The 14501-nt window shown below is 52.2% G+C and overlaps 1 protein-coding gene across 2 annotated transcripts; it reads right to left on the reverse strand.

The window, feature by feature from the left end:
* Nucleotides 1-4232: 4232 nt before the first annotated feature.
* Nucleotides 4233-14033, reverse strand: NMUR1 (neuromedin U receptor 1). 2 transcript variants are annotated; one of them, XR_009009120.1, is made up of 4 exons: nt 13882-14033; nt 10745-11630; nt 5792-8100; nt 4233-5679 (listed from the first exon to the last, which is right to left on the reverse strand). XR_009009120.1 is itself a non-coding variant. In XM_057551872.1 (3 exons), the coding sequence occupies exons 1-3, from the start codon at nt 13882-13884 to the stop codon at nt 7718-7720; spliced, it is 1272 nt and encodes a 423-aa protein (XP_057407855.1). In that variant the 5' UTR covers nt 13885-14033; the 3' UTR covers nt 4233-7717. The 2 variants fall into 2 exon arrangements, 1 of the variants encoding a protein (XP_057407855.1); XM_057551872.1 differs by having other exon boundaries at nt 4233-8100.
* Nucleotides 14034-14501: the final 468 nt, after the last annotated feature.

Genomic DNA, 14501 nt, shown 5'->3' on the forward strand with positions numbered 1-14501 from the left:
TTTAATATGTGCTCTCTCAAAGACCATTAGCACCATTAGGCCCTGTAGTAGGATCAAAATTCTAGGAATAATACCCACATTGGGATTTGAAAATGAGCACTTTGGGTCATGTGTGTGTTTTTGGGGGGTGGGGAAGGGTGGCCCTGAGTAAGGGGCCCTGCTTTTGTCCTAGCTTCAGAAAGTCCCAAATTGGGAAGGAAGAAGAGTAAGAAGAACGATTTGCCTAAATATTTTAGATTTGGTACTTGACTGAATATAGTAAAAGAATATTGACCAATAGGATTTATCTCTGGAATGCAAGATGTCGCAATGTAAGTTAATAATGTCAAACTAAGAGGCTAAAGGAAGAAAAATACATATCTTTTAGATAAACCTTATGTGAAAATGTAGAATAAACATTTGATGGCAAAAATTAAGAAGCATTCTTATTAAAATCTGTAATAAGAACTTGGGATATGAATGTCACTCTTAAGACACAGAGCAGGATTATGACAGAGCAAAAAAATTATGACAGATTTGGCCATGTTACAATTTAAAACCTTTGGATGCAAGAGTCTCTATAAACAAATTTAAAATATAAGGAACAAATTGGGAAGAAATATTTGTAACATATATAATAAAAAGTTAGTATCATAATATGAAAAACTACAATAAGAAAAAGGCAAACAGGGACTTACCTGGTGGTCCAGTGGTTAAGATGCTGTGCTTCCAATGCTGGGGGGTGCTGATTCCATCCCTGGTTGGGGAACTAAGATCCCACATGCCATGGGGTGTGGCCAAAAGTTTAAAAAAAAAAAAAAAGGCAAACAAATATGGGCAAAGGATATGAAAAGTAGTTTTCAGAAGAAATTTAGGTGGCACGAAAAGATAAGAGATGCTCAGCTATACAACCACCAGGGAAAATATCATTTAAAACAATAATACAATACTATTTTGTATCATCAGATTAACAGAAATTAAAACATCAAACAAGTGTTTGGGGATCGTGGGGAAACTGGTGAAAAGGCAAATTGTTACTGTAGAGGTGGAAAAATATCTTTTTCCTCTACCTGTCTAAATTGTCAGCTGGGGCCCTGTAACAAAAGGCAGATTAACAAGCGAAAAGGGGCTTCCCTGGTGGCGCAGTGGTTGAGAGTCTGCCTGCCGGTGCGGGGGACACGGGTTCGAGCCCTGGTCTGGGAGGATCCCACATGCCGCGGAGCGACTGGGCCCGTGGGCCACAACTACTGAGCCTGCGCGTCTGGAGTCTGTGCTCCGCAACAGGAGAGGCCGCGATAATGGGAGGCCCGCGCACCGCGATGAAGAGTGGCCCCCGCTTGCCGCAACTAGAGAAAGCCCTCGCACAGAAGCGAAGACCCAACACAGCCATAAATAAATAAATAAATAAAAGGGAATAGGGATAACCACTTTAAAAAAAAAAAAAAAAAAAAACAAGCGAAAAGCATACTGTTTGATGTGACACAGGAGCCTTCATAAGGAAATGAAGACCTGAAGAATGGGTTAAACCTGAGTGTTTTGCTAGATTTGATGAAGAGTAGAGGGTGTCACAGAATGTGATAGGCTGGAAAGGAGTATGAGGTAAGTGTGGTCTTGGTGTCCTCAGTCTTGGAGAAAAGAATGCTTTCCTCTGGGTAGAGGGAGAGCACCTCTCACGTGAGGGTCTTATGACCTGCTTCAGGGGAAGGTCAGAGAGTCCTCTCTGCACATGCTGTACTACCAATGCATTTGGCTTAAAATATTCAGTATGCCAAGGTGCTGTATTTTGGGGTAACATATCCTGAACCCCCTCATTACAAACACCTGGAGAGAAATTTGGCGACTTCCTGTTGAGGTAAAAATTCTCCTTCCTTAAATTTAGGAATTCCGCTTTTCTCACCTAGAGATAAGGGATCACGCTGATGAAGATACAAATATGTGAATCTTTATTGCAAACTTAAAATTTATTATGGACATTTTCAAACATACGTTACTAATTAGAATATAATGAATCCCTTTTTACCCATCACCTCAATCACTTCAATATTTTTGCAGTTCTTTTTTCAGCTATTCCCTGCCCCACTTTTTTTTCCTCTCCCTCTCTCCCTGTTTTTTTTTTTTTTGGCTTGAGTATTTTAATGTGAATCCCAGGCATCCTATTATTTCGCCAGTAAACACTTTATTAAGTACTGATACAGGCTATCAGGATTAATATCATCTAATATCTAGTCTGTGTTCAGTTTTCTGTCTCAAAAATGCCTTTTTGCTGTTGGCATGTTTGAATTAGGATTCAAACATTTCCATGCATTACATTTGGTTGATACATCTTTTAAATCTTTTTTACTCTGTAATAGAAACCCCCTTTTAAATACCATTTATCTGTTGAAGAAACCAAGCCGTAGTCTTACAGAATTTGTCCTTATACTAGATTTGGCTTTCCCCGTTGAGGTGTCTTGAACATGCTCCATCCGCAGTGATCTTGTAAACTGCCACTTAGATCTGGAGGCTTCCTTACATTCAGCTTCAATTTTTTTTTTTTGCAAGACTTGTGGTTGGTTTTGTGTACTTGTTACATCCTTCTAGAAGGCACTTAATGTCTGGTTAAGTCACCACTTTTAGTGATGGTAAAATTGATCTCACAGTTTGGGTATTGTCAGCTTCATCCATCCATCGTAACCATGGACATTGTACCGGACGGTTCAAGGCAGTTCTCTCACAAAGCAAATGATTGAAAACAATCTATTATTCATTAATGAGGAGAGGGTATATGTGTGGGAAATGACAGGGATCAAGTTGGCAGAATGTTAATAGTGGTTAATTTAGGTGTTGGGAATAAAAGTAATTATTTTTGTACTTCATTTTTTTTTTCAAATTTACTAAAATGGAAAGAAATCCTGCCTATGCATGAAGGCCAGACAGACAAGGAAAAAGACTGGAGGGAAGGTTCCAAGTCCAAATTCCAGGAAGAGCAACCAGGGAAGTCCAGAGAATGAGAGCAAAGAACTTGGACCACAGTCTGCTTTGCTATTGTTTTTGCCTGTCCAGTGTCCATTCCTCCTCCTGACGGCCCCTGTTTCCTTTAGGGTCTCCCCCTCCTCCCCTGGATTCAGTTTTGGTGGAACTGTCATTATAGCTGCTCCACCCTTCCCTGGCCAAAGCTCAGGGGCCAGTCCAACCCCTTCTCCCAGGACTTTCAGCAACATCGCCTCCTCCTGGAAACCTTCCCTCCACTGGGGGCAGCTGCCTCTCTTCTGTGCCCCCAGACTTCCAGCTGTCAGAACACTTGTATGCCCCCGCTCCCAGCCTTGTACAGTCCCTGGCACGTGGTACTCAAGACATGTTAGCTGAATGAATGGTGCCCACACTGCTTAGAGCTGATGAAGGTACTTGAATATTAGATTAAAAGACCCCAGGTACTCTTGTAGATGTTCCAGAGAATGTGGCAGCAGCTTCCAGGCCCTCCAGCCTAGCCCTAGCCTGTGGCCACCTCTCCTGAGCCAGGGCACTCTTACCCAGCCAGGTACGGCCTCCCCTGAATCCCCACTGTCCCTCACCTGGGCCGTGGCCTCTATTCCTAAACAGCCCCCCAGTTGTCCTGCCCTGCCTTGTGCAGAAGCTTGAAAGAAGGTGAAGTTGGGGTGTTGCCTTTAAAGAGGCCACACAAAGGGACATTTACCTTAGTAACTACCATCCTCAGACTAAACCTCGTAGGAACCTGGACACTGTTTGAAAGGATGCAGCGGTCAGTGTTGGCCTCTGAGTCTCTTATTTGTGCGCAGGCAGGTTGCTCATCCTTTGTTTAGAAATGTCAGTACCTTTCAGTCCAGTCTGACTTTGGCCTAAGGCCAGTCTGACTTTTGAGTCAGGATTTGAACCCAGGCAGCCTGACTAGAGTCCCTGCTCACCACCTTTATACCTACTGCTTTGTCAGAAGAAACATACAAAAGTTCTTGTGCTGAAGAGGATTAGACTGTTGTTAGAAAAATGTAAATGTGTTTCTAGGATCAAATTCCTTAAGTCTGTCCTCATCGTTCTTGCCTCTTAAAAAAAGTTTTAAAAACAGAGTGAGAGAGGAGAATGATTAAGTATTACAGACTGCAGTTTGGGGTTTCAAAACAGTGATAATATCTGCTCATCTTAGAAATATGTAAAGACAACCACTAGTAGAACAGACAGAATGTGTAACCTTCACAGCAGTGGTAGATGGATCTGTTAAGGTTCTTGGTTGCAAACAGCAGCAAACAACTCTGGCCAACTTAAGCAAAAAAGGAATTTATTGAAAGGCTCTTAGTAGCTCAGAACAACAAGAAGGTTGAAAAACCGGCAGAGAAAATGGGCAGAAGCCAAGGCCGGCTGGGCAGCAGGAGCCCCGGGAGCAGCCTGGGTGGGATGCCGCCGTTAGCACTGCTGCCCTGGACGTGTCGGCCCCTGTTGTCATGGGTCTTAGTGTCACTCCCAGTGCAAGTCCCAGGTCAGATCATCCAGCTGCCTGAGTGCCAGTCCCGGGTCACACAGTGATGTCAGTGATGCAGGGTCCAGAACCCTTTCAGCGTCTGTAGTAGGAGCCTGGGCTTGGTCTCACAACAAGAGTCACACACACAGGGATTCCCCTCAATGGGAAGGGAGTGCAAATACTAGGAAGCCCTCCAAAAAGGCAACTCCTCTCTACAGGGAAGACATGGAACAAAGAAGACTTGGTGGATCGACTAGAAGACAAGGATGGGGAAGAGGGAGACACCAAGAAGTGTACAAAATGAGATGGGCTCCCAGATGTCAGGATTGATTTGGAGACGCCATCTGACTATGTAAGAATAGATGTGAAGTGTTGCACACTTTATATTTCCTGAGCAGGTACTTCACAGAAGGAAGGGTGGGCAAACGCAGCTTTGTTGATGAGATTCGTCTTGGCGAGTTCCCAAAGAAAACCTTTTTTCTGAGAAGGAAAGGGTGATCCCAGTATGTTCACCTTGGCCCTCAGAAATACTGGCAGAGAGGGTTGTGTGTGATAGACCATGGGATCTAGGACCCATCAGAAAGGAAGTGTACATGAGAGGAAGCTGATGGATGGGGAGAAAGCAGAGTGGTCGAGAACTGGGAAGGTTAGATGAGGTTAAAGAATAAATGTATCATTTATAGAGCAGCAGAGCAGGAAGGAGGCAATCATGGTCAAGAGCTCACACTTCCAGAAATGGAAAAACGCCGGAGGTCCTGGGAGTCAGGATGTTACCAAGGGGCCAAAAGGCCAGGGTGGAGGAGAGTCTCCAGAGCTGCAGGAAAGACCAGGAGCTGATACCAGGGCAGCAGTGGGCCAACCACGGGGACTTCAGCATCACCCAGGATAATGGCAGGAGTGGAGCAGACGGGAAGTAGAGCGGGCCCAAACTCTCGAACATGGGAGGAGGAGGCATCTGTGTGACTGCAGCCAGAGCCAGGACGGGAGGTGACTCGAGGCCCAGATGAGCCAGGACTCCTGTCCTGGGAGTAGCACGGGGCACTCGGGAATGCTGCTGTCCCCCTGACCAGTGCAGAAGAGCAAGCGGCAGGGGATGTTGCTTCCAGGAGAGAGTGGCATCTTGCTGGCTGGCCTTTCCACCTCCATCCTTTTTTCTCCAGGGCTGAGCCCAGAGCTGCTGCTTCCACTCTCCGTGGTAACCAGTGACTCATGACAAGTGGGACCTATCCACTGACATGCCGTGGAGACACCTGAGAGACATCAAATTTACAGAGCCCAGGCCTTCCGATAACTCACATGCCCCGCCTTCCCCAACCTGCCCAGTGCCTCTCTGCCCATAGTAGTCCCTTCATAAATACTGACCAGAGCCTCAGGAGCATGTCATCTCTGTCACTTAAGAGAGGCCCCGGGGAGTCCAGTTTGGGAACAACGGCAGGTTCCAGCCTGAAGTCTGGCCTCAGCTGCTTCCCCCGACGACACTCCAAGGCCACCTGGGAGCTCATTTCAGAGGTGATGTTGGGCACTCATAGCTCTGCACAGCCTCTTTTCACAAGCTCCTTTCTCAAATCCCCCCATCCTGTCCTATATGTGGTGCTTACCCCTGGAAAGTAAAGCTATGGGTGGCTTTTTAATTTTTTCTTTTCCTTTAGACTTAATCCTTTCTTTAAAAAAAACTGTAGTAAAATACATATAAAATTTAAATCTTAACCCTTTAAGTGTACAATTCAATATTGTTCAAGCATATTCACATTGTTTTGCCACCAATCTCCAGAACTTTTTCATCTTAAAAACTGAAACTCTGTACCCATTAAACAACTTTCTATTTCCCCCTCCCCCCATCCCCTAGCAAGGGTGGTTTTTAATTATTTTAAATTGTTCTCATTTTTGCTCATTTGTACTTTCCAATTTTTCTAAAATGAGTATTTATTATTTTTACAACTGAATTTCAAAAACTCCAGGACATTTTTGTACAATCTTCTCCACTTTGCAGTCAGGGGACCTGGGGCCTGAGCTGCAGAGGGTCTGCAGGGAGAACCTGTAGCTCCCTGGGCGCCCTGCAGCTCCCCGCAAGGGAGGCCAGGGCTCCTTCTGCTGCAGTCCCCTCTTAGGAGGAGGACAGGTCAGGGACTGCAGCAGGACAAGTTCTGGCCATTAACTGGGTCCTGACTGAGCACCCAGTTACCCACAGGGATTCGGGATGGAGCTTCGTTTCAGGACTCACGTGTCTCTCTTCTCACCTCACTGAGCCCCAAGCAGTTCTCACGGAGTCACTCGTTGCCCTTGGTTGGCCCATGTCTCTTGCCCCCAGAGATTCTCTGGCCAGTCAGGCCCAATGCTCTGCTCATCTCAGGCCCCCAAGCCAGCCTGGGAGGAGGTGAAGACAGAGGCAGGCAGGGGCCTCTGCTCACACACAGACCCTCGGTCGGTGCCAAGCCTCACTTGCTCTAGGACAAGCAAAGAATGTTCCCTGAGTGGCTCTCGAGGGGGTGGGGTGGGGGGCTCGTAGAGGTCAGGGAGGGAGTAAGGGTTGGGGTTAGTGAGGATGTAAAGAGTAATTTCCGCCTTGCTAATCTGAGGGTATCTGTTTTGTTGAAAGCAGGGACTTAGGCACGCACACAGAAAACCACAGCTGAAGTGCCAAAGCGCGACACTCCAGAATGTCACGGCCCCTTTCATTTTGCAAACAGGGCCTGAGGCTTGTAAGGCGAGGCAGTTTGCCTGATGCCAGGACAAGGTGGTGGTGGCTCAGCTGAGACCGGAGCCAGGTCTCCTGGATCCCTGACACACCTGCCGCCTAGTGGCTCCACCAGGTGGAGCTCCCAGAGCAAAACAAGCCGACGGGGGGCCAGGGAGGGGGTCGGGTCAGAATCCCAGGTGCAGGCCAAGAGCTAGAGAGGGACAGAATGGGCCAGGACTTGCAGAAGCTCGGCAAGAAATGGGAAGGAAAGGTAGGGCGCCACGGAAACACTTCAGAAACGGGCTGGGGGTGGGGGGTCCCCGGATGGAGTCTTGCCGTGCGCGGTTATCTGACCACGATGTTCCCCTTCCAGGGGAAGGGCTGTAACTGGGGACCTGAGAGGCTGGAGGACAGACAGCAACCTTACAGTCCTTCAGATCCATGGGTGGGGCAGGAATCACTGAGGTGCTGGTCAGGGTTTCTAGGCTGAAGTGGGGACGGGGCACGAAGGGGGACAGGCCGCGAAGACACGCTGCAGAGGAGGCAGGTGTGGCCCCCAAAGCTGGCGTGGCCCGCTGGGCCCTCAGAGTGAAGCTGCCTGAGGGCTCCTCTCAGGAGGGGTCCATCTCTTGCTGCCCCTCTGGGCCACCATTCTCAGCCAGGGGCTGGGCCCTGCTGCCGGGGGAGCCCATGTCACACAGGGTGCTGCCCGTGGTCACCCTGCTGAGGCTGTGGGAGCTGCGGCGGGGTCTGTGGCGGCGACACCAGGTCCCCAGGCACAGGGCCTCCCGGAAGGTGTCCCGGAAGCGGCTGGACATGAGGCTGTAGAGCATAGGGTTGGCGGCCGAGCTAAAGTAGAAGAAGACGCCGGAGACAACGTGCACGTACTGGAAGGCCAGGTGCAGGCCCTCGGTCCAGCGGGACACGAGGCTCCACATGAGGCGGTCGATGTGGAACGGGGCCCAGCAGATCCCAAACACCACGACCAGGACAACTGTGGGCAGAATGGGAGCCTGTTCTCTCCTCTCCTCTCCCACCGGCCACCCACACCCACTGTCCATCTGGAGGTTTCTGGAAGTTTGCCTGCCCTGGCCGCACCCCTATAGGAGAGGCTGCTCTCGCCCCTGTCACCGACTGGCCAGTGGGCGTGCGCCCTGGACCAGGTGTGGACACCCGGGCCAAGCTGGCCTGGTCCGCTTCTCTCACCGTGGAACTGGAACTAAGAGACAGCTGTGGATGCTGAGCCCCAGCATGGCCCAGTGCGGCTAAGGCCCACTCTGGGTGCCACTCGGGGGCCGTGCCTGCTTATGCATAAGCAGAGAGAAGCAGGAGGATGCGGCCTGTGGTCAGACAGCAGTAGCCAGGGAGTAACAGGGAGAGCGAGACAAACACAGCCCCCCACGCACTTGCCTGTCTTGGCCCTAGAAGCCTTCCCAGCCCCAGCCCCCAGCTCTCCTGGGCGCCCCTGAATATCCTGCCCTGCATTACCTCCCCTTTCCTCCACAGCCCCACCCCAAGCCCCAGTAAAAGGCAGGACAGGCCAGCCAATCCTTCACTCTTTCTCCGGAGCTTCCCTCCAGCCCTGGTTTTCACCCTACCCTTCCTGGGTCTTTGCTATCAGGTCTGCATTGATTTTTGTTTCTTGTTTCTCATGTTTGCGTCTCCACCTCACAATCCTTCCCCTGCAGTGTCTTCCCCCTTACATTCCAGCGTGGTTTTCCTCATAATCCCGGATTTCAATCAGAACATTGCTTACATCCCCAGCACACAGCCTGGTGCACAGTAGGCCCTCAGAAAGAGAAGACAGGAGAAGGAGGGAGAGAAGAAAGCCAGAGCCCCGGGCCAGCCAGCAAGGCAGCCTTAAGGAAACACCCCACTTTCCCAGGGCGAGAGCCATCCCAGATGAGCAGACTCGGCCTGGCTAGGCAGGGCAGTAGGAGGCAGCAGAGGCCGACAGGGGCAGGTGGTCTGTAGTGCAGGAGGCAAGCACAAGACTCCAGGTCAGTCCCATCTTAGGGGGCTGTACTAGTGACCATGGGCTCTGGGACACTGTTCTGGGGGGTGAGAGGAGTGAGTCTCTCTCTGGGAATGGGGCAGTCCCCAGTTAGCTGGCCATAATCCCATGGCTTTGACCAAGGTCTCACCAGCCCTGTCCTGCCCTGGCTCACCCCATCTACCTGATTCAGGCTCTGTGGGACCAGGCAGGATGGGGAGGGAATCAATGACTGGCTTAGCATCAGTTTGCCTGGTTTCCCCAGGCCCACTGTTTTTGAAAAAGCACCAGGCCTAGGCCACAGTAAGATCCAGAGCCTCAAGCCAGCTGGGCGTGCCCTGGCCGGCCCCAATCCACACTTCTGCCCTGATTCTCCTGTGCTCTGCACACAGACCTTCACAAACATGCCTCCAACGACCTCTTTTAGATCATGATCCCTCCTCTGGTCCCCAGGGAACTGCAGACATGGTGTGCAGGAAATTCACCATCTTGCCTTTCCAGCACCCTGCTCCCCTTCTTCTGGGAACTTTGCTCCCCCCGGATCCCACCATGTGGGTCTGTGGGGGCTGCTCACCTCAGCATCCTGCCACTCTGGCCCGGTGGCAGGCCATGACCCAAGCCCACCAATTAGAATCCTTCCCTGGGATTTTCCATAGCCACTAAGGGAAGAGGACAGTTAGTTCCTCAGGAAAGGGGAACTCTGTGCCCATGGTCCTGCCTCCCAGGCTACTTAGGGAAGGACAGAACCAACATATTTAGGAGCAAAGATGAGAGACCTGGAGGGTCCAGAGCCCATGAACAGCTCTGTCATCCTGGAGCCCAGCCGCAGGCCTCTGCCCTGTCTGTGGTTGGCTCCATGAGCAAGGGCTGGCTTCATGGGTGCCACCTGTGCGTTTGCACAGAGCCCTGACCTTCGAACCTTCAAGACAGCAGCTCTGGGATTTCCCTGGTGGCACAGTGGTTGAGAATCAGCCTACCAATGCAGGGGACATAGGTTCAAGCCCTGGTCTGGGAAGATCCCACATGCCGTGGAACACCTAAGCCCGTGCGCCACAACTTCTGAGCCTGCACTCTAGAGCCCGAGAACCACAACTACTGAGCCCGTGTGCTGCAGCTTACTGAAGCCCATGCGCCTAGAGGCCATGTTCCGCAACAAGAGAAGCCACCACAATGAGAAACCCGCACACCACAACGAGGAGTAGCCCCCGCTTGCCGCAACTAGAGAAAGCCTGCGTGCAGCAGTGAAGACCCAACGCAGCCAAAAATAAATATAATTAATTAATTAATTATTTTAAAAAAAGACAGCTGCTCTACTATTGCTGTCTTGACATTCTTAATGATTTTTTAACAGAGGACCCTGAATTTTCATTTTGCATTGGGCCCCACAAATTATGTAGCTGATCCTGCCATGAACCATTAGCATTTACCTTTGGTGTCACTTTCTCAAGGGTAATCTAGAAGAGTATACACACATGCAGTGCATGCACACACACACGGGGGAGTGAGGGGTGGGGGGGTTACTCCACACCTCACACTCAGCCTCCATCCTAAACCGAAACACCCGGCCCCTTCCCCCAGGACCCTGGAAGCCCCAGCCCCATACCCAGTGCCTGGCTCCGCCCCTCTTCCCAGCAGCAACACTTACACAACATCTTGGTCACCTGTGTCCGACTCCTATCCTGCAGCGGCTGGAGCCTGCGGCCGTCACTAATCCTGGCCCTGCCCTTGGCCTCCTGCCTGAGAATCAGCAGCCTGTCACGCCGCAGCCGCAGCCCGATGAGCAGGTAGAGCACGCTGATGGTGGCCATGGGCAGGCAGAAGAAGAGCAGCGCGGTGGCCTGCACGACCAGGTTGTAGAGGGCTCTCCGGCGGACCAGGGTGCACACGGCCGAGTTGGGCACCGTGCCCCGGCAGGGCACGTCCAGCTGCCGAATGCCGTGCAGGCTGGTGTTGGGCAGAGAGCAGAGCAGGGCGAGGCCCCAGATGGCCCCAAGCACGCGGCGCACGTGGGCATGCGTCACTACGGACCTGGCCTGCAGCGGGTGCACCACAGCCACGTAGCGCTCTATGCTCAGGGCGGTGACGTTGAGCACCGAGGCCAGGCAGACAGTCTCGAAGAGCAGCGTGCGGAAGTAGCAGCCACCGGCGCCCAACAGGAAAGGGTAGTTGCGCCACATCTCGTAGAGCTCCAGGGGCAGACCCAGGAGCAGCACCAGCAGGTCCGACACGGCCAGGCTGAAGAGGTAGTAGTTGGTGGGCGTGCGCATGGCCCTGTGGCGCAGGATGACCACGCAGGTCAGCGCGTTGCCCACGGCGCCCACCACGAAGATCAACAGGTACGTGACACAGATGGGCACGAACAGCTCCGTCTGCTGGGGCCCCAGGTACTTGAGCCTGAGCTCCTCATCAGTCAGGTTCAAGTCCTGGGGGTCAAAGGGCCCCAGGGCCCTGCTGCCATTGCAGGGCACCGGGCTCCTTGCACCCAGGGACCTGTCTCCAGGGAGGGTGGAGCAATTGAGGCAGAGAGGAGCCTGTGGAACAGAAGAGAGAGAGACACCCAGAAAAGTCACTCAGGGAATCTGGTTCTGTTGTTATTCGTCAAACCAAAGATGCCATCGACACCAGGAAGGCCGATATATCATGTGCCACTGAGAAGGAAAAACTCCGCCATCCATTGTAAGATGCATCACAATTTCATCTTAAAAATGTACATCTTAGGGACTTCCCTGGCAGTCCAGTGGTTAAGACCGTGTGCTTCCACTGCAGGGGGCACGGGTTCAATCCCTGGTTGGGGAAATAAGATCCCACATGCCGCGTGGTGTGGCCAAAAAAAACAAAAACAAGTATATCTTTTTTTTTTTTAATAAATTTATTTATTTATTTATTTATTTATTTATGGCTGTGTTGGGTCTTCGTTTCTGTGCGAGGGCTTTCTCCAGTTGTGGCGAGTGGGGGCCACTCTTCATCCCAGTGCGCGGGCCTCTCACTGTCGCGGCCCCTCCCGTTGCGGAGCACAGGCTCCAGATGCGCAGGCTCAGTTGTTGTGGCTCACGGGCTTAGTTGCTCCGCGGCACGTGGGATCTTCCCAGACCAGGGCTCGAACCCGTGTCCCCTGCATTGGCAGGCAGATTCCCAACCACTGCACCACCAGGGAAGCCCCAAAAGCAAGTATATCTTTAAAATGATAAAAAGTGGGACTTCAATTTTAAATTTCACGATCTACTGAAACCTTTGAACAGAGATGGAGACTCTCAAGCATGGGCTATGCCATTAGCAGTCACCCTTTGGGTCTCTCCCCTTTAAAGTCATGGACTTTGGGAGAGACACTCAGTTTGGGCATCTGTAAAATGGGCACAATGCACAGTATCACATGGTCTTTAAGAGCAAGGTCTCTGGAAACAGCTGCCTGGATTCAAATCCAGCCTCCCCAATTTCGAGCTGTGGGACTATTTGCATGGTAACCTCTCTGTGGCTGTTCCCATATTACAAGGATCCAGGAATTTAAGACATGAAAGGTATTAACACAGGGCCTGCCTGACACACAGAAGGGCCTGATTACATCACCTCACTGTGAGGACTGAGTCACTGTGGGGATCAAGCAAGGCAGTGAAAGGGCCAAAAACTATAATGCTGATCCAAAAGTTGGTTCTTGTTTCTGTTTTCTATCACCTGAACTGTTTGAAGTAGGAATATTTGACACCCTTGACACTGCCAGCTCTGGGGTTCCCTCTCCTTTCTCCAGCTCCCATCTCTTTGCCAGTCCACCGGATATGGTAGTTAAGGACCCAGGCCATGGAACTAAACAGTCTGGCCTGGGGTCAAATGCTAGCTCTGCTATCCTCTTCTGTGACATGCCCTCACTGTGCCTCAGTCTCCTCGCCTGTAAAATGGGTAAGTAGAGCCTACCTCATAGTTTCTGGGAAGATTAAATGAAAGAATAAAGTTCTCAGGAGTGTGCCTGACACATTTCAGGTGCTCAACTTCAATGCATAGTGACATGATCCTTATTCCCCACCTGGCAAGGGAAGGACAGTCTAAGGGACATGGGGCAGGGGTTGAATGGGATTCCACTGGGCATGTGTCTTCGCACGAAAGATCGGGAGCTGCCCTTCTGAGCCTATTCCCCAGGCTCGCCACCACCACCTCCCCTCCCTTCTGAGCAACCGCGGATTTTCAGGCTCGGTTCCTGGATCCTCTGCCTGGATTCTCTTTTCAGCTCCATTTCCTGTCCTCAGATGGGGGTTTGGGGCTCCCGTGGCCCACGCACGTACCTCCGCACCTACCACTCGACTTTCTTTTTCAGGTCGGTCTCTCTCCTAGATCCCAAGTATTCTTAATCCCGAGTATCTTTCTCCTCACCGAAGCCTCCACCCAGAAGCCTCCCCCAGCCTCCCTGCCTCTCTTACACCTAATCCCCGCATTTTGGAATCGAGGGGCATCTTCATCCACTCAAACGTTCCGCCCGCGCCCGCCGCACCCTCACTTCCTACCCCGGCTGTTGCGGGAGCCGAGCGGGGACCGAGGAGATGAGCTGGGAATGCGCAGGCGCCAACCCAGGTTCGAGAGAGGTTCCCTACGCCCCCGAGAAAGGTCGCTGCACCGGAGCCCCCAGCCCCGCGGCGTGCGTGGCCGACAGAAAGACAGAAATACCCCAGGAGGCTGCGAGTCCCCGGGGAGGGGGGCGTCCCGACGGGCCCCTCCGATCCCTACAGCCCTGGGGAGACCCTGCCCGCGCGCTCTTCCCGCCGCGCCCGTGCCCACGCCGGCACCCCGTTCACCTACCATGCAGTCTGCGCCCCGCGAGATCCAGGGGCCGGGAGCCCACCCGCCGAGCGTGGGGCGGGCGTCCGCGGATCGATCGACGGACAGACGCGGCGCCAGAGCAAGCCGACGGGCAGACTGAGGGCGGCCGGCGCACTAGCAGCCCGCCGGGTCGCCCCGCCTGTCAGAGGCCGGGGACGCTCGGGCCAAGACCGCCAACAGGGGGCAGTGGTGCCCCTGCAGCCCACCCGGCCGCTGAACCCAGACACGCTCGTCTGGGGCCCCCACAGCCACCCAAACCGTAGCGATTGTGTTTCCAAGTGTCTGATGGGGCGCTTCCAGGAACACCCTTACCTCATGGAGCCCTCACAACAACCCATTTTACAGATGAGAAAACTGAACCTCAGGGAGATGAAGTTCAAATGATCTGGGTCTCACACCCTGTCCCTGCGCTCCAGCGTGCTGACTCTTAGCTTAATCTCTTATTACGGTGTCCCTCCAGATCCCACCTCCTCCTGCCCCACGTTTCAAATGCACCTCCAAGGACGTCCCACCAGCCCCTCCAAGTCAACAAGCCCCAAAAGGTCTCATCCCCCCTCCTAGGCTTCACATGGGATTCCTCCCCCTCTGTCTCAGTCCCA

This window comes from Balaenoptera acutorostrata, chromosome 8 (genome assembly GCF_949987535.1).
Source record: "Balaenoptera acutorostrata chromosome 8, mBalAcu1.1, whole genome shotgun sequence".
Taxonomy (NCBI): domain Eukaryota; kingdom Metazoa; phylum Chordata; class Mammalia; order Artiodactyla; family Balaenopteridae; genus Balaenoptera; species Balaenoptera acutorostrata.